Below are 20448 nucleotides of genomic sequence, written 5' to 3'. Positions count from 1 at the left end.
CACACCAAAGCGCATGGACACCGATAATTGGCCGGCATTACCAAAGCTGCAGCCAGAGCCACAAACATAGCCAGAACCACAACCGCAGTCAAAGCCACAGTGCAATCCACATCAAATGAAACGGTCGTAGCTCACTGAGCCGACATTGACCGAGTCAACGACAGCGCTGGGTATTCATGCAATGCCTGAAAAAGACCATGCCACACCTGTGACACTACGATATCTCATAAAGAACATATTTATGCTTTTGAAAAAGCTGAATACTTCGTCAGCCCAAACCGCCCTGACACTGCTGGAGTTTGTCAATTTAGTGTTTTCAGCGCTTCACTAGTCCTCACGGATCGCCCATGACCCTCTCTAATGTCGCAATTTCCCTGTCGCATGTATGAATGCTGAAGTAAAGTTCACCAGAAAAGTTTCCGGTCTCAGTGACTGACTGACTGTACATCTTTGTGCGTGCAGTGCTCTCTTTCTCTTTTCGCTTTCTCTCTTTAATCGCCGTCCTCCTATCCAAGGTGTAGGGTAGCAAACTGGACGCTAATCTGGTTAAGCTCCCTGCCTTTTCTCTTCTTGTTTCTTCCTCGTCGAAGAACGTGGCCGATGCTCCGTGAAGTGAGCGACAGTGGGGTTATACCTACGTTAACTTCAAAGGTATATATTCGCATTTTAAACCTGGGAGTATTAGTCGGCGCCGCTAGTAGCCATGACTCCGAGAGTGGAACATTCTTTTCCTGGCTGTTGGTGTCACGTGGAGCATTATCTTATTACGAGGTGGGAGCTGACTAATGATCCCTCGCACACTATATACGAAAGGGCACAAAGTCTGCCAGAACGAGATCCTCGTTATGAATGAACCAAAGTGTGATTGAAGGGACACTGAACAAGCAAAAGATTTTCCTGTTAATAGCAAAAGCTATTTCAATATTCCAAAATTCCGCGCTCGCCAAGAGATCACGATTACCAAGCGATAAAACGCACAAAAAGGAAATGTGGGTGACGGCGCCACTTTTAAATTTCTGCAACAAGTGCCATGACACCATGAGCTTAGGCGTTGTTTACTAAAGCATACTTAGCTTGTAATTCGTTAAAAATGCAACCTGTCTGTTAATATGGGCTAGGGACTTAACATACCAACTTTCGTGAAATTTCGCCAAGCGAGTGTCACCTAAGTACAAGTAAAGTTTTGAATTTGCGGCGTCACGAAGCTGGATTTTGGCGTGAACTTAAAAAACGGTACTTTGACTTTCATTTCTTGCTCGAATAGTGATCTTAAAACGGTAAGATTAACGACGTTACAGTTCTCAAAACACTATCAACCTAAACCAATCCATCGTCTCACATTAGTGTCCGTCTAATGGCTCGTTGTAATTGTTACACACAATTATCATTACAACATGAGAAAAATGCATGGGATGTTATTTGAAGTAATTGCAATGTAAATGAGAACAAAAAAGTAGACGAAAGGTAAATTGTTATTAGCAAGGATCAAAGCTGCGACTCTCGAATCAAGCGTCTCATCCTCTACCACCGAGCTACGCTGGCGGTCACTCCTTGGTCCATTTTATATGGTACATATGTGTACTTAAACGTGGAAGCCTCAGTGGGCATCGTTAATAGCCATAAGGCGAGTGTGAGAAGGCCTTCCTGTATAGATTAAAGAAAGCTGGTAGTCCTACCATCTTATGTGAAGAAGCACAAGAAGACGTGAAGCACATTCTTCTAAATTGTAAAAATTATGACGGGCCTCAAAAGAAACCTTCACAAAACCATATTCTTTGAATAAGTGACCTCAATCAATTGCAAAAATTTTGGATTCATGGCTAAAAAGAAACCTACGAGCCACTACAGCACGTGCACATGTTCGCTTTCTAAAAGGATAAGAAATATCTCGAAAGTATTAAAAGAAAAAAAGAACAAAATATGTTATCGTTATTGTTAGCCGGTATGTTTCATAAAAATATTTTGGTGTTTCCAGTATGATGTTCTTGTGAAAACCTTTCTGAAAACAGCTCAGTACTTAAGAGACGAGATCATCTTTGACATTTTATCAAGCTTTCATTTTTTAGGGGCGAAGCTCCTTATGTCGTGAGTTTGTACATCCTCCGCTGTATGTATACTGGTAATAGTAGGTAGCCACAGGGGATGTGATATGGGAGATTGTGGTACTTGGAGGGTTCACCACATGAACGCAAGGACGGAAGCACGGACACACGGGCAGACAGACTAGCAGACGGAAGGGCGGTTGGATGGATGTGAGGAAGTACGGACGGATGGACGCACGAATGAATGGACAGACTGACTCATGGACGGACGCATGGATGGACGGATCGATGCATGGATGGTCCCATGGATGGTCGCGCCGACAGACGGGAGCAAGAAAGAATAGACGGACGGAAGCATGAACGGGCTGACGGATGCTTCACCCCACTCATCATCGTTCACTCCATCGATATCCTGTTATTTTTTTGGACACCTGAATTGGCATGACTATTTGTGTTTTCACAAGATTTACACATTTATATGGGCTGTGGACACATTTCTGTGAGGTGTGGACACATCTCAGTATTGAAAAACGTGGACTCATTGTGTAAGTGTTGTGCTATGTACATTATATAGCCGTGTGTTTGCTACAAAATATGCGATGTCGACTTTCGTGCCAAAGAAGAGGAGTAGCCGGCGGCACACATTGGCACCAACCTCTCCCTATATACAATAAACGATAAACAATATACGTTTCTTGAAAAAAAAAAGGAAAGTGTGACAAACTCTTTTTTTGGCTGTTGGCAACACGTATACAGGTGATCTTATTGGGAGTTGGCAGCTGACCGACAGCAAGCAAAAGCAGCATCAAGCTGCTGCTTTTTTTTTTCGAATCAGTGTTTGTTACGCTTTTATCTTAGAATTCGTACTTCCTCAACTGCGACGTCCCACATGATCGCGGCGCTATGAATAGCATGCCTGGCAATTGTTGTAGATGGCCAAGAGGTTGTGAGTTTGACTACCGTCAATGTAACGTTTTTCTTCAAGTTCTTTTTTGAAACCAGAACATGCATTCTATAACGTCATTTTTGTGACGAAAACACGTCAATGAAGTACTGGTGGACTTCGGCATGGAAATATTTTGATCGGGAATTCTCACAGTGTCCTTTATGCAACCTTCAAGACGAGAAAAAAGTGAAAGCTGCCTTTTTTCTCTGATTTTACTCCTGAGTGCATGTATTACTTGGCCATATTCTAAACCGCACCTCAGAGAGTTTCATGAGGCAATGGGATTTAGCACAGCTTCCAAAACTGAAAGAATCACGAGGTTTCTGCAGTTCGCATGCCTGTTCACAGCCTTCGTAACAAGCCTCCTTTGAGTTTAACTGATCATTGAAGTCATACAATGACACTATCATGAGACGTCATGTTCTGACTTCATTGTGACGTTATAATTAAGTCACTATGGTGGCTTGGAATCGGGACGTCTTTGACGTCATCGTGAATTCGTAGGGTGACTTCATTTATCTCATCTTCGAATGAAGTCATGTAGCTTTTGGTACGCCGACCGCATACATACATCCACTTGAGTATCACATGAATTTGACGGACTTTGTTTCAGTGAAAGCTGTCATGAGATCACAAGGGCTCATTCTTGGACCGCAAATGTCTCTAGCTTCTATCGATAACAAGAACCACAATCGCGCGAAATATAAAAAAACTATGTAAATAAAAAAAGCTAAAATAGATTGGGAATCAAACCAGGGCCCTCTGCGTGGCAGTCCAGTATTGCGCCTCTGAGATACGCCAAAATTTTTTTTCTCTGTTACATAGTATTTATTACAAATGAGGTTTGCGTATATACATAACGTACAAAAACTTTGAAGGCCACTCCGACACATGTATTATAGGCATTACGAAACGAATTTCATACAACACTGTGTTCTAAAAAAATGCTTGAGCAGTGAACTTCATGAACTCCGAATATCAGCCCGGCTGAAACTTAAGTTGTTCAAAAAACGCTTGAAGCATCGTTGCTTGAAACACCGATGCAAACTGACCCTATGAAGGTTTCAGGTCAAAGCATCTACAAAGCGCATATAAGCATCAGCAATTAAAGCGCATATCATGCCTTAGGAGGTTGTAGCAGGCACCAAGATTTTCCAGAAATGAAAAACAATCGAATAGTGGACGCTTGCCCACTGCAGAAAAAACTATTTTGATGGCATTTGTACTGTTTGCCGGAAAATTGTTTAAAAAAGTCTCTATAGAAAGGCCGCTCTTGTAGCTTTCACTATGACTGTGCTGCGCGTCCCGCGCAGGCCTGGTGGTTTTCTAATCACATTTTTTTATCTATTGACGCCAATGCTGGTCTCGCGAAGTATCGTAAAATCAAGCAAAATCTCTAGTACAAGTTTCATTATCCCAAAGAGCAAGTTTGCGGCCAACTTTATTGTCTAAGCTCCATGACTAAGCACACAACTGAGAAACATTGGTTTGATACCTTTCTTTTTTCTTTGATCATTTAAAATACTTTTGTTTTTCTATTTCAGATTGGATCTATCCTGGATGCCGCTGCTCCAAAAACAACAGCTTCTTTTGCGAGAACACCGGGCTGCGTTCCCTACCACCAACCATTCCTCAAAACGTCATAAACCTGTAAGAACAGCGGAAGTTTACATACTTCTGTAGACGTACAACTGTGGACTACATTTCTTTGTGCACTAGGACTACTCAGCCACATGATTTTATCGGAGCCGTGTAGATGGGTCTAGGGAATGCAATCAATGATATGTGAACTGCCGTCTCTGCAGGCAGGTCAATAGATGATAAAGATATTCTACCAAGGCTCGCCTCATTGCGTGCTTTTGAGGCAGCTTCATGGGCGAGGTCCTTGTGGTAGTTGCTGCAATCACTTGGCAGTGCTGAAGCGGGACGTTTTAGTGGCATAGAGCCTGAAGATACTGTACTGCACCCTTCTGTGCCTGGGTACACTGTTCAACAACACCGACTCATTTTAGATCGAGATAGCATACAGCACCGAGTGCAACAACTGGGACTTCAGTGAAACTATTGTGCATTTCTTGTGGTTTTGCCCGACTTATTTGCACGAGAGGTTTCGCTATCGTATTGCTGTTGAATACCTGGACGTAAGCGTTTTTTTACCATCGCGAATATACTGTGACCACGGGGCTGCCCATCACATTTCCAAATGGCAACAAAAGCACAGTTTTTTTTTTAATAATACTGGACTAATTCACAGCCTGTGACATCAAGTGGCAAATTACTACGTCGGCTGAAGCATTGACGTTTCTCTCCTCTCTAATTTTCCTTACCCCTTGCCCAGTGCAGTGTAGCCTTCTGAGCTCAGCTCTTGTTAAAATCTCTGTCTCTCTTTTATACCGCGGTCATACACACGCTTTTGATTATGATCGGGCCTGATTCGGATCGTATCTCTTTATCACGATTAGCCCTTTACGCTAGAAGAAGAAGCGTGCCTATCATTGGTGCGATATTCGGTTTTAGATAGGCTTAATGGCGATCAACAGTGCATCGTGTGACACCAATGTTATTCTTATTCTGTTTCTCTCATCGTCGTGGTGTCACAAAAATAGCTGAAGCAGATTCAGTGAAAGGAAGTGTGAACAGGTTCGAATAGAGAAAAAAAGTGTGGTGGTGATAACATATATTCATAAGCGGTCATGGAAAGTAAAGGTGAAAAAAAAAAGCCCATAGCTTCATTATTTCTATTCCATTTACGACCCCTACAACATTCACCAGTCTTTGCTAGAAGACCCTATTAAAACGTACGAAAATGACAACTTGTGAAAACACACACTGAGAAAAACATTGTAGTGTGTATGATTGGTGTCGATTATTCGATTACAGCCACTTGCGACAGGATGTGCGCATAGAGTTTCTCGCAAATGCCTAGAGGGAAGTGTGGTGCCACCATCTATGCGAATTTCTTAAGGAGCGGTGTTGCAGCGCTGGGAATGACGGTATATGTGTCTGCGAGGCTTGTGTTGGCTGATGTTGAGTCAGGCTTTGGCTCAAAAGCGAATACGACTGCTTAAATAAAGCTTTTATATAGCAAACTTTTATAAGTGGATCTCATTCACGCGTATTATATTCTAAAATAAAAGCCCACTTACCTTGACGGCACAACCAAACGGAGAAGGAAAGGAACAGACGACATACGTGCGGTGGAAAGAACGCTCGTTTTGTCGTCTGCCTTCCAAGTTTAGCGGCCGTTGGTTACTTCTCATGCTTCGTATAACGGTACATCAACTTAGAAGGCTATAGTGTTAAATACAGCACGTTTTTGTACAATGACGAAAAATAAATAGCTTAATACATGCTCATTTAGTAAGAAATCAATAACTTTAACGTAAAGCCAGACACATCTTTGAGGTATACAAATTCAAGTCAAGTTCGAAGCTCACGTATCCCGTCATTCCCTGCATCTAGCAGCTCACTAGCACCACATGTTTCTCTAGGTATAATTGTGAGAAACTCTTTGGATATGCGGGCATAAATACAACTAAAAAATAGCAGCCCAACAGTTTTCTTCACAGTTCAGCGAAAAAAGTGTGTGTACCTGCCTCGCTCTCTTTACCGGTGCGGCGATTTTTTGTGAAAACGTAAAGTAAACGAGTGAAATTCGTCATCATATTTTTACCAGTGGCGACGAGTGAAACCATTATTTTCATTAATTGAAGAAAGAGGCAAATTAATGACACGATTGTTTATCACAATAACAAGCACCCGTGCGCGTCACCAACGGCGCTGTCAAAAAGAACTAAGGTCAAGGTTTATTAAGGTGTAAAGAAGGGCTGCATATGTTATGTGATGATTCAATAGAACTTCGTTTTTGAATGCCAGAGGCAAGTGCATGTCAATTTCACATTTTTTTCTGTTCATGTCTATTTTACTGCATTCTAAAGACGAACGATAAACAAGCCGTACATTCCCGTTAAAGCACCTATTTATGGATGAAATGAAAATAAATAGTACGGGGTGAATACAACAGGGCAACGCTTATGTACAATCTCATGTTTAGTGCCATATTACGTATGCTATATCTCATTATGTATTGTGACGGCTGCCCGGTGCGCCACATTGCTGGGCGTGAACTTGTGCACATGATGAAGCAACGCTATTGATTCGGTAGTTCACGGCTGCTACGCTCCGCTGGACAATCGAATCGAGATCTGTTTGTCTGTTAGCAGGCCATTACAGCCGAGTAAGATGCGGCACTGTGCTGGTGTAACAGCCGTCTCTCACGAGCCGCATAAAAACAGCAAAAGTGCAATACCCGGCTGCAAGATATACATGGTCAGCAGAAAACTATTCGCACAATAATGAAATTAGAAAGAGTAACAGCACGGCAAACAGCAGAACACGTCTGAACGAGCAGCGAGCCTTCATCTTTCTCTACCACCAGCGATTCAACCACCGCACTCAAATAATGGCGAAACTATCCACGCAATAGTCATATACCCACTAATTGCCCGTGGTACTAACGTCACCATTTTTGAAATGTAAGGCGCGATGACGACAATGGATAGGCGGAGAAAGAGAATGGTGGAGAAGGAAAGGTAGGGAGGTCAACCAGTCCAGAATAACCATTTTCTACCCTACCCTACAAAATAGAGAGGAAAGGAATGGAATGAGAGGAAAGGGACAGAAAGCGGAAATGGACAGAAAGGTAGCACATCACATAGCACGTGCACAATCACCCAGCAAGTAAGGGTTCACCAGGCTGGTGCGGGAACGCGACATGACTATCCCAGCCACTTGTCTAGGTCGTTTTTCTTAAATTACAGCATATCCGCGGAGCGTATGATGATCACTGGGGCGAAGCGTTCATGCCATGCGCCGAAGCGGTCTGTCCGTGCGCCTATCCATGCGCCGTGTGACCATTGGTGCGTTCAACCGTCCATACATCCGTGCGTTCGTTCGTTCGTTCGTCTGTCTGTCTGTCTGTCTGTCTGTCTGTCTGTCTGTCTGTCTATCTGTCTGTCTGTCTGCCTGCCTGCCTGCCTGTCTGTCTGTCTGTGCATCTCTCCATCCGTCCATATGTCCCTCTGCCTGTCTCTCTGTCCGTCCATCCGCCTGTCTCTGTGTCCATCCATACATACGTTCAACCGTCCATCCATCCATCCGTGCATGCGTCCATGCATCCGATCGCGTTCAAGAATGCAGCCGGCGCCTGGGTAACACCGACGAGACGCGAGCCGAGGAAGCCGAGTGTGAGCGTCTTTAACGCGCCCCCCGCCCTGTTTCGTCCATGTCCCACCAACGATCCGCCACGTACGGCAACTAGCGAGGAGACTGAGGGATACACTTCTTCCTCACACACCCAAGCACAACCCGCGCAGCAGCTTATGGGAGAGTAGCGGTACAGCGCCATATAAAATATCTTCCCTCAATTGCAGTTTGTATGTACTTCTATCAGACAGCACAGTCTATTATACTGGGGCTCCTTTTTTTCTCGTCTCTCCTTTCTCTTACGCTACATGCAGGAGAAGGCTGGGCTAAGAAGTGTTTCGCCCTTGAAAAATCGCAGCATATCCACGGAGTAATGATGATGAGTTGGGCGAAGCTTCGAAGTGTTTTATCGGCCAACCCTGAATCATCCGCTCGCTGCGTCCATCCGTCCGCCGTGTGTATGTCCTTCCGTCTGTTCATCTGGCTGGCTGTTCGTCCATCCGTCTCTCCATCTGTCTGAACGTCCATCTGTCCGTCAGTATGTCTGTTGGTCAATCTGTCCATCTGTCTGTCTGTCTGTCTGTCTGTCTGTCTGTCTGTCTGTCTGTCTGTCTGTCTGCCTGTCAGTCTGTCCATTCATCTAGTGAACACTCCAAGTAGAACCATCTCGTATCTTCTCATCATATATTCATCATATACAAGTACCGCCATCTAGCGCACATTCGAAGGACTACTACATACAAGAGATGCAGAACCACGCCTTGAAGGGCCCCTAAATTTCCCAGCGTTTAGTTTAGGTGAAGAAGTTTTACTTGAGTTTACAACGAACGTGTAGTCGTGAGATTTTTTCTAATTAAATGGTGCCGCAATAGCGGAGAGAGAGGGAGAAACGTCTTTATTCACAAAAGCATGGAGAAGGAGGGCGTGGCAGGAACCCTTAGTTCGGGGTCCCTAGGACGACTCCAGTGACGAGCCGGGCCCGCTGTATTAGAGCTCGGAGGACCTCGGGAGGTCCATCGCGGAGTGCATCATCCCACAGCTCCTCGTTACGTAAAGGGTGAAGTAAAGCAGATAAGGAAGGAAAGATGTTCGCAGTGCACTCTATCGAGACATTGAAGGTCGTGGGCGAGTTTCCACAGCCGGGGCAACGGTCTGCATAGCACTGCGGGTAGAATTTATCAAGTGATACTAAATTGGAAATGTTTTAGTCTGTAGCTGGCGTAACGCTACTGCCTCTTCTCGTGAGAAAGATGGCGGTGGGGCGCTCCGAGTGCGATGAACTTTCCTGTGGTGACGAAGAATGCTTTTGTAAGGGAGAAGATGATCCCCCCACTCCGAAATGGTCGCCTCGTCTTGCCGGGCCACCCAGAGGAAAATTTCGCGGGCAATAGCATGTGCGCGTCCATTGCCCGGCAGAGAGGCATGACCAGGAGTCTAGAGTAAGTAGATGAGAAAAGTACTGTTTGACTCAGTGGAATTTGACTGAGAATTTGGTGGGCTGTTTTTGGGATGCCATTCCCTGATAGAAAGGCCCGACATGCCTGTTGCGAGTCTGTCAATATGTAGACCTCACTTTAAACACGGATAGCGTATTGTATCACTAGAGAAACTGCAAGAATTTCGCCGTGAGCGCCATGTGTCCCACGCATTGCAGCCGAGTCCTGCAGGGAATTGGTGCCAACTAACACTACCGAGTTCGGGTTGTGTCCGTGTAAAACGTATGCGATTCCGGGATGTCTTCGAGCATACGGCTGAGGTATCGTACGTGGGATTCGCACCGGCCCTTGTCATGCTGGGAGTGCATGTTACGTGGTAAGGGATGAACAGTTAGTATTTTACGTATCGCAGGCGATAAGGACGTGGGGTGGGTTTAAATCTCAAGTGGTGGGACGGGTATCCGAGGAGTTACACGCGTTTGATTATCGAAACGCGACGATCGCTTCTCTTCCTCTTTCCTACGCTACCCTCTTCCAAAACCGCTTGGCCCCTCCTCACTGAGTCAGCTAAGTGCCCCTCCTCATCCTGCGTGGCACACGGCACCGCCGACGCACTGTTATAGACAGCGTCTACTTCCGGTTGCCGCGATCCCCCACTCCGACGACAGAGCTCGCCGTCTATTGTGTGGGTCAAATCTGGGTGCACTGATCATTGACTAACCGCTGTTGCTGCCATGCCGGCCCGTGCTCCTACGAATCGTGCCGGTATGAACCCTTCGTTGCGTTACGGGCCGCCTATGTTGATTCGGAAGCGGCAACACGACCAAGAACAGCAAGGTGCGCACGAACAGCTGTTTGCAGAGTGACCGGAAGTCGTCGGTTGTCGTTCCGCCAATCGCAAGCATCGAAAGTGGTAACGTCATCGAGTATCACTGGTGATGTCACACATGCAAGTGGCGGGAAAGGCGGGGACCGGAAAGAAGAAGCAATCGTTTTTTCGAAATTGTGGCGCACCCGCTACCTGTAGCGCTGTGGCGTGTGGCATCGTTGATCGCGACGGCATTCTGCACGCGATGAGCTCGTTTACTTGAAATGTTTGGGAAAATATTAGAGGTGGTTTAGGGGCCCTTTGAGGGGCTTCGCCGCCAAAAACTTCAGCAGCTCTTTGGTCGCCTTCACCTGCAATATTCCTTTTCGACATAATGCCAGAACAGCTTCAACAGTCATTGGCCAATTATCAAGGTGCGTCCATCCGTCCATTCATCGTCCATCCGACCGTCCATCCATCCGTCAACGAGTGCGTCCGTGCATCTGTCCATACGTACGTTGGTTCATTCGTCCGTATGTCTTTCCAACCATCCATGCAAGCGGCTGTACGTGCGTGCACGCGTCCTTCCTTTCTTCCCCCTGTCGGTCCGTCAGTCCATTCGTGGTATTCAAGAAACGCCACAATCCGTCCTTCTTCATCAATCACAATAAAAGTATATTTGTATACCGCACACAGCGTTTCTCACGCCCATAGTTTGATGATCGATTAGGGCGATTAACCTCCCTATGAAGAGCTTCGTCCAACTCGTCAATAATCACCTCGTAGATATGCTATGATTTTTTAACGGTCAATCGTTAAAGTTACCATTTCTGTTCTCGCCGTTCCTGGGTCGACATAAAATCTATTAACTGTGGCCTATACCGGCCTACCATGTGGCGCATACCCGACCCTGAGCATGGTATGGGTATAAAAAAACTTTAGGTCTGGCGGGGCGTGAGCTTGCATGCAGCGAGCCATTCCCATGTCTGGCCACGCGCACAGGTTAGGACTATCTGTTCCTGAGTATGTGCCAGCTTTTTTTTTTGGAAGTGTGGTGACGTACGCGACGAAATCGAGGCATTACTCATGTCGTGACTAGCGCGTCGAATTCGTAAACGCATCTTACCCCCCCCCCCCCCCCGTCATAGTGACACTGGTTTGGTGTACTCTCCAAGTTAAGGGGGTTACATAAGAGCACCAGGATGTAGGCGGATAGATAGATAGATAGATAGATAGATAGATAGATAGATAGATAGATAGATAGATAGATAGATAGATAGACGGAAAAAGTGCTTGCAGTACGTAAAGAAAGGCTTCGCACTTCTTGCGTCTATTTTGGAAACACATACTTAAAACTGGAGAAGCCTACTGAGAACTCTCATGAGTTTAAGTGCACGTCAAGATTCGAAGAAGGTGCAGTTTTGCGCCGGAAGAAAAATGAATCGACGCGCCTGAATACTTGAGCTTTGTCACATTGATAAGAGCTGTAGTGCATGCATGAGGCAACGTTCGATCAATTTGAATAAATATAAAATAAAATGCCGTGACAGTTATCTGTCATGTAGAGCGCCACGTGCTAGATTGATGGCTTCTCCTATATCGCATGGAAGTGCGCACACGGGCTTTCATGACTTCTCAACGTTACTAGATAGCTTCAGTTGTAAAACTCTCCCCATGCGCCGTGCGCCGCCGGCGTCTCCGTTTCTCGGCGTGCCGCGAGAGGGCGGGACCGCCGCATTTTGCTCTACCGGGCCGCTGCTCATCGCGTGCAACGGCGCTTCTCCCAACGCCACTTCGGCCTTCTCATGACGTTAGCGCACGATAGCGCAAAGATTACCCGCTACCCGTCAAGTTGTCCACGTCCAGACTACATCTAGGCCAAAGTACTTTCCAGCAGCTGCTCAGGATCGCTTAATGTTGGGCTGAAAAGCCGTCCGTTACGGCTCATTGCATTGCTTTCTACAACAGGTCAGCCGAAGCGCATCGTAGTTTGCGCGCGCTTGCGTCGGCTGCTCGCCGGCAGTCAACCACGAGCGTGAACGGTCTGCCGCAAGCTGGTAGCACGGAATAAGCCTCCGTTAAAACTTATTTTGATTGTCTCTTCCGAATTTTATAAAAAATCACGAAACCGCTCATTTTGTTTCCAGCCAAAGAAGCAAGGTCACCATTGGAGCTACGTCATTTAGTGGCTCTAGTAATTATGGCCACTCGAAGACGAAACTTCCCAATTGTCTCGACGTCCTCTTTGGAATAGTACCTTTTCCATGTCTTGCCCTGACAACAGTTAGCTTTACCAAACGCCACCAAGAAGCGACATTTCTGCAAAAGGCGAAATAGCTTTAATTGAAAGAATTATTCAAAGAATTGAAATTTAATTGAAAGAATTGAAAGAAATTGAACCAGCTTACATGTCAATAAGCATAATGTTCTTTTCAGCAATTTATTGGTTTTCACAGTGCACACTTTACGGCAGACACAAAGTAGAAAAATATATGCAACGTTTTTTTTTTAAATATACAATCAACTCCACACCTTTTTTGCTTGAGGTGAATATTGCTACAATATACCAAAGCACGTTAAGAGAAACAAAGTAAGTAATGAATAGATACATGCAAGCATTTTTATTTACAAATCAACTCCACATCTTTTTTGCTTACGGTGAATATGGCTACAAAATACGAAATCATGTTGACAGAAAAAAAGTAATGAATAGATACATGTATGCAAGGTTTTTTTTCATTTACAACAAACTCTACAACTTTGGCAGCGTGCTTACAGCAGCTTAGCGCGTTTGCGCGCCGACTTGACCTGCACATTCAAGGCACGCTCTCGCTGAAGGAATCTGGAATAGAAATGCATGCGCGTCACCAAAAAAAAAAAAAGCTCCTTATCCGGTGAAAGCTCCTTATCCGCACGCGGGATGGCCTTCTTCCAAAGCGAGCGAAGCGTCGCATCTTTGGGAGCCGAGAAGAAGTGCCTGTCCGTGTTGTTCTTGTTGCTGCTGTAGCCACTGGTACACCCGGGAACGAAGCAGGTCGGCATTGTCGGCCTCAGCCTCACATGCAGAGGCCCACAGCAATAAAATACAGTCGCTGGAAAATCACTAAATGTGCCACTCGAACGGCATCGCTCATTCAGCACTTCTGAAAATGACCGCGCGAACAAGAAACGCCGGAGACCGGGACACCGAATGCGCCGGCTGCTGTGGCGCATAAGCGAAACCGCCTGCGAGCGCCCCGGCAACCGAGCCGATTGCGACTGCAGCGCCACAGAGAGAAAGATCGGTGGCGGTTCCGGGCAGCGCCGGCCAGTTTTACAACTGAAAATATTCTAGTAACGTTGATGACTTCTATATCTCCCGCCTTTTGTGTGCTTCTGGAGTCATTAGCAGGTGCTCGTGTTGTCCGGACTTCCATCGTGTGTGCGTGTTTGCATGCCCTGTTTCTTTTAGAATGCAGACACCTACGAACTGAGTTCAGTGATATTTCATAACTCATTTCGCTTAAATATGCGCATATAAAAGCTGAACTACCTACAATGCTGCTACACTTGCTTCACGTTTTTATTTTTTTCCTTTCTATCTGAACTTACAGCATTAAAAAGTTTTTTATTATTGGTACTATGATTAGTATTATTCTTTTAGCAATCCATGCACTGCTCTCTTCACTGTTTCATTAGGTTTTAAATAGACCCGCCGCACTGGCCTAGAGGCTAAGGCACTCGGCTGCTGACCCGCCGGTCGCGGGATCGAATCCCGCCGGCAGCGGCTGCATTCGAGGCGAAATTGCTCTAGGCCCGTGTGCTCAGAATAGGGTGCACGTCAAAGAGCCCTAGGTGACCGGAATTTCCGGAGCCTTCCACTACGGCATCTCTCGTAATCATATGGTGGTTTCTTCACGTTAAATTGAGCTTTCAGATAATGAAGACAAAGCAATGAATAGAGTGAGCGGTAGTAAAAGAGCTATTTGTTCCATCCTGCCTTCTTTTCCCAGGGACATCTCTGGGAACCATTTCTCCAAGCTACAGAAGAGTGACTTCCCGCTGATGCCTCAACTAACCATACTGTAAGTACTGGGCAGCCCACTTCCACACGAGCGTAATGTTCATCAGCGTGTTCATGAACGTTACGGCTGAATATGCAACCTCGTTTGCAAATAGCATATAGAGTGCCGCGTGAACTCTGGGTGATATCTTACCACGAATACACATGACACAGACCAACGGTTAATGGTGGAAAATGTTGAGATAGTTATTATTTTGAGTCGTACAGTGAGGAATAGTTCATACGACACATATATATCGTGTCACTTGATGCTCAGCCATCATTGGTAGAATTCTCGGCACGATAGGCATGTCTTTGAGGCTAAGTAATAAAGCGATTCGCGCGCTCAGCTGGTAGGACGTTGGTGGTAGTTTAGTATCGATCTTGCTAGGAAGCGCAGCCACTATTACACAGAACACACAAAACAAGCGCTTGTGTTGTGTGTTCTGTGTAATAGTGGCTGCGCTTCCTAGCAAGATGAATCCTTACCAACTGGTCCGATACAATTGTTTATTGTAGTTTAGTAGCTGCACAGTTAAACGGCCAGTGGTAAATTATTGCAAACATGTCAAACATTCTAAGAACTGAAGCAACATGCTTTGTGAATTGCTAGGTACATTCCTGGCTGAATGAGAGAACGGAGCAAACTAGCTACCTATATTTTTAGCAGTTTTTGTCTTAGAGTTGCATTTATTAAGATTGTAGCTATAGTCAGTTAAAGCTAAGAAAAAATCATGGGCCCCGTATCTGCAAGTTTCACTGCAGAGTCGTTGAACGACGATACTTTTCCACCTGCTTTTTCGTCATCGCATATTACTGTCAGCGCAGCGTAGTAAGTGCTACGGTGTTTAGAAATATTTACGTATGCCTTTTATAGTATGATGAAACACGCCACAGTATAGTCCATTGCGAGTTGATGTTCTGCCTCATATATGTGCAACATTTGCTTTTCAATCAATAATACGCATAAGTATGAAGACAGAGACCAGAGAAGTATTGGTGGGAACTGCAGATGTTGAACTTGAGCCGTTTTGGGATGAGAAATAGAACAGTGGACCAACAGACACAGGTGTAGACAGACTGAAATTTTAGCATCTAAGCCACGTATTGAGAAACGCTTCTTGACTTCAACTTGACTTGAGTCCGACTTCGATGCAGCGCGCTTGGAACGCGTCGGTGGGTTTGTGGCCTTGGCACCGCCTAAAGACAGCGCGTTCGAAGCGAGTTTGTGCTGCATTGAAAGCAGTGGCAAGTCCAGTTCAAGTGAAGCAGCGTTTCTGAATACAGGAGCAAGTATCCCAGAAAGAATATCGTTTTTTAAAAATACCCGCTCCACCTCCAGTACTGCAGCATACCTGTTATGCATCTGTCTGAGAGAGCAATGACTGGCGATTCCCGTTCCAACCATAAGTACATTTTCGCTGGTAATGTAAACACTGCGTAAATTAAAAATCGCGTTCCTTGTTGAAACGATATCTTAAGGGGAGCAATGAAGTTGGAATTTTAGGAGCGAAGCTCCTTAAGGCGTGGGCTGTGCGTCCCCTGTATGTAGCCACCTCTCGTTCAGTTCTTGCAGTGTTCACTAGATGGCGGTACTTGTAGCTGACGGCATTAAGTATTACGCTAGCCACCGCCCGATCTAAAGGTTACAGCCATATCCATCCGTCCATCCGTCCATCCATCCATCCATCCATCCATCCATCCATCCATCCATCCATCCATCCATCCATCCATCCATCCATCCATCCATCCATCCATCCATCCATCCATCCATCCATCCATTCATCCATCCGTCCGTCCGTCCGTCCGTCCGTCCGTCCGTCCGTCCGTCCGTCCGTCCGTCCATCCATCCATCCGTCCGTCCGTCCGTCCGCCCAAAAGATGCAAGATGTTATAAACTAGACGGCGGTACGTGTAGTTGATTATGAAAGATGCGAGGTGTTATAAAATAGGAATGATGCCACATATGGCGCGTGTCATCGTTCGATATAGTGCGGCGACGTACGCTAGGGGGAGCGTTGCAATAAAATCGAGTGGGCAAAATGTACGGAGGATTCATGGTTTACCAGGTTTACCTTTCGCCCACTCATCATCATTCACTTCGTGGATATGGCGGCATTTTTTTTATGCGATAGGCCAAGAAGTAAGCTTGTGCGACCAAACACTAGCAAAGGAGTCTGTACAGGCAAGTGATATGTCTTAATGCGTAAAATCTGCCTGACGTAACGTAAATAACCGACTGCAATTAAGGAAAATAATTATGCAAGTTGTTCCTACTAGCGACAGTGAGGCCTGTGAGAGCAGCTTCCATTTATTCTTCATCTGTAACCGACTATTAGCCCTAAGAAGTTGAAGTGGTGCCTCCTGGTGGCAAGCCTGTGTGACGTCACAAATAAAACTGGCACATCGATGCCCACCGCCGCGCACCTACATAATGACGCGCTCGATTCGTGCGCTGTTCCGCTGCTCTCGTTCACTTTTGCTCGTCTCAAGCTCCAGATTAATAACAAAAACAGAGTCGGTAATGCGGCTCATAAAAGAACAAATGTCTATTTTTGCTTCTGTACAATCATGCGCGTGGCCGTAGGCAGTGGGAAATGGGTGAAGAGGTCTCGTCACCTTGCCAACCCCGACAACAGATAGTTGTGAAAAGCGATAGTTGTGAAAAGCGATAGTTGTGATAGCGATAGTTGTGAAAAGCAGGAACACACTTGCTTAGATACACCGAACTCATTGGCACATAATCATGTGCTTTTAAGACGCAAGGCACAATTTTTACATTATGAGGTTGAGCTGTTCATGGGTGAATCGTATAGGAAATTTGAGGGTTTCTCCTCCAACAGAGTTATTTGTAACAGAGGAATCAACGTATCAAGAACAGTGCTCTCGCTGTTGTGACAAGCTCCGCGCTCACGAGCATTATCGAGTCTTGCAAAGTATCTCGAATGCGCTCGCCGTAGAATACCATCGCCGCTGTTTTATCTGTTTTTCTCGTGTACTTGCTGACTCAACATGTTGTTTAGTTTCAAGTTTCTCTCGCGATAGTTTTAAACTTTCATTTCACAAAATTTATTTTGGTTATGTGCAGAAATTTCTATTGCCGTTAGATTCTGTCTTCGTGCAGAATCGTAGCAACGTTGTTATCTCACTCGTAACTATCAGTTTAGATAGCCACCTCGTAATTGAATTTTCCTAGCAGTTGATTACCTGTGCGTGGACATGACGTAAGAGACTAGTCGTCACCTTATTGAAGCGAAGCTGGTTCAATTATTACTTGGGCCACGTCACTGACTGTGCCATCGAAAGAGTTCATTTCGACTTTCTGGCGTTTGTGTTGGAATTGTTGCTATCAGCGCAATCCTCCCACATGAAGTTTACAATGCTGTTTGGGACGTGGTGGTGGATCACCCCAGTATTAAACGCAAATCAGGATATACGACTACACAATGTTTGGCGACCGTTGAGAAGAAACACGTAATGTGAAGTAAACGGACATATACCAACACTTCCAAAATGATTGCACGTGCTTCGGTACATTATCGTTTATTTTCCGAATATGTCAAGTTCATGCTTATGACAAGCAGATTCATGTAAGGTCTTCCGCTTGAGAAAGCGCAATTGCGCCAATGCATTTAGATTACTAGCAAACGCAGGCACAACTTGCACGGTGAAGCAGAATGTATTGAATGAATTGAAAGCATCCTAATTTAACTTCTGATACTTTGGAAAGTGTATGTTCTCATCTCAGAGTGTATGCCTAGTAGTAACCACGTTACAACCACTTGGCATATTTTCCTATTTCTGGGTGTACGTAACAAAAACAAAAAATTTCACAGTAAATCTTCTGTTCAAACGGGAGTCTGGCGATCTTAAGCTAAGTGATGAAAGCCTTTTGCAGCTTCGATTACTTTCACTAGTTATGAAACCTTTCACTTTGTATATTGAGAGATTTACTCCACGAAATTGCGAAGTAATCACCAATGTGTCGATAAAGAGCGAGTACGCGGCGGCCGCCGAAAGACAACAGAAGCGGCGGCGGAGAGGTAGTGTCCTTGCCGTGACGGCTGCAGTGATGCCAGTGTTCGTTCACAGGGCTAATAGACTGTTCCAGGGGATGACCTGATACGCTCCCTATCAGCCATACATAACACACTGGTAATCATAAACTCAAATTGAGCATGTGTAGTGATCTTACGTTTTCGTTTTTTTTTTACAAATATCGGGTTTAATTTAATTTGGTTCGTCGTGTGAGGCTACATACAGTACTGCCGTATCAAAACGGGAATATTAAGGGCAGAGTAACACAGACACTTTAGTTTCTACTGTCACCAGTTGTAATTGTACCGCCGTAATTTTGACTTGAACAGGTAGATTAGAGCCAACATTTCATTTAGCGACCGTATTCTTTGCTACATGGCGTGGTTATTTCCAGCTATTGCGCATATCAGTCACTGCACCAGAAAACTTCATGTCTAGTTTCAGTCCGTGAGTACTCTACTGATATTCGCTTTCGAATTAAGAAAGTTAAGAATAATGCACCAATTTTCTATGTGTCATCTCTTGATTCAACATAGTCGCATTTACTTGCAGTGTGCTGTCTTCATCTGAGGTCATCAACTTGGATGAAGACGTCTTTGGGAACCTTCCCATGCTGAAAAATGTGTGAGTCACTTTGATCAAATGTGGTTCGAAAACAAGAATGTATGAATATTTTGTAAACGAACAAGTCGGTTCTGCTTTAGTGACATACATATTAAAATATATAGTGTTAGTTTTTATATTCTGTTTAAGTTGACACCGTAAACACCAAGAAATCCTCTAAACTAGGTGCACTTCAATAATAAATATTACAAAAAAAGTCTATTGCATGGCGAAAGAAGAAAATCTTCAGAGGAACATAGACTGAACAGCCTGTTTGCGGCTCATGTTCAAATATGTATGAAGTAAGCAGTGCGGGTAGTGTTATTTTGTTCTCATGAACCTATATGCCCATTATTATTAATGCCGATTATTGGGAATAGTAGTAGGGCCCGAATTTGTCTTTGGTGAAAGCTTCAAATATCTTATCTATTGAAACTCACTGTGCATCAGAAAGTTGAGTAATCTAAGCGCAAATTTTCAATTTTAACTGAAAGGTGAGCAAGTTAGTTGTGCTTTTAGTTCATTAGGGAAACTTACGGTAATTACCAATATGTTTCCCTACCACGTGGCCATTTACTTTTTTTAATAATGTCGTCAAGTGTACGACTACTAAAATCTAAACGGGAGCTGGCTATTATAGTGAGTATTCAGGAAATGGGCTATAATGGCGAAACATTTAGGACCACTTAGCTCTAGAGTGCTAGCGTTTCTTCCTTAATTTTTAAAAGTTATAAAGATACAGAAACATCCCATAGCGGCATTTGAATTTGAAAGCAGTGCCCTACACTTATCTCAATCAACGAATGAAACGTTTTAAGTGTGCTGCGAAAGCGAAGATATGGTTCGCTGATAGTATACTTCATTATTCGGTGCACACAGCCGTACCCGAATTCCTTCAAGAGCATAAAACCTGCTCAATTGATGCTTAGATTTCACAGTGCGTAATAGGCTTTCAATTAAAGATAGTTGTTTCCGGTTTAAACATGCAATTCCGAGAGAGTGCAGCATCTAAGTAAAAGGGGTGAGACGAAATTGCCAGCGATCATTCTACTTATTAGTGAAACAAAATGCCCCCAGCTTCCCAAAAGGAATCGTGAGGAAATGCGAATGCATTGCATGCATGGCGCTCATAACGGTGTTTCTCATGTCAGAGCCCAGCCTTAGAAGAATAATGTTTTTATTTTCCTTGACCCGTGCAGACGCGTGGTTTTTTTCTGTCGCGAGAAACGCGGTATGCGTTTTCAGCTCCAGTAGCTAGCTTTTTAAAAATGCAATGAAGTGACCAAAACAAACAGCGTTCTCGGCTTGTCGTTGGCGTTTCAAAGCGG

The 20448-nt window shown here is 44.8% G+C and overlaps 1 protein-coding gene across 4 annotated transcripts in view; it reads left to right on the top strand.

Moving 5' to 3' along the window:
* LOC142817880 (uncharacterized) overlaps nucleotides 1-20448 on the top strand; it is a 259330-nt gene that overhangs the window by 120002 nt on the left and 118880 nt on the right. For all 4 annotated transcript variants that reach the window (XM_075895812.1, XM_075895811.1, XM_075895813.1 and 1 more), the window contains 3 exons: nucleotides 4533-4638; nucleotides 14430-14501; nucleotides 19070-19141. In XM_075895812.1, coding sequence (XP_075751927.1) covers nucleotides 4533-4638; nucleotides 14430-14501; nucleotides 19070-19141 — 250 coding nt within the window. The remainder of the gene's footprint in view (nucleotides 1-4532; nucleotides 4639-14429; nucleotides 14502-19069; nucleotides 19142-20448) is intronic.

The sequence above is a fragment of the Rhipicephalus microplus genome, chromosome 5, assembly GCF_043290135.1.
Source record: "Rhipicephalus microplus isolate Deutch F79 chromosome 5, USDA_Rmic, whole genome shotgun sequence".
Classification (NCBI taxonomy): Eukaryota; Metazoa; Arthropoda; class Arachnida; order Ixodida; family Ixodidae; genus Rhipicephalus; species Rhipicephalus microplus.
The sequence above is the reverse complement of the archived record's forward strand: the minus strand, read 5'-3'. Positions and strand labels throughout refer to the sequence as shown.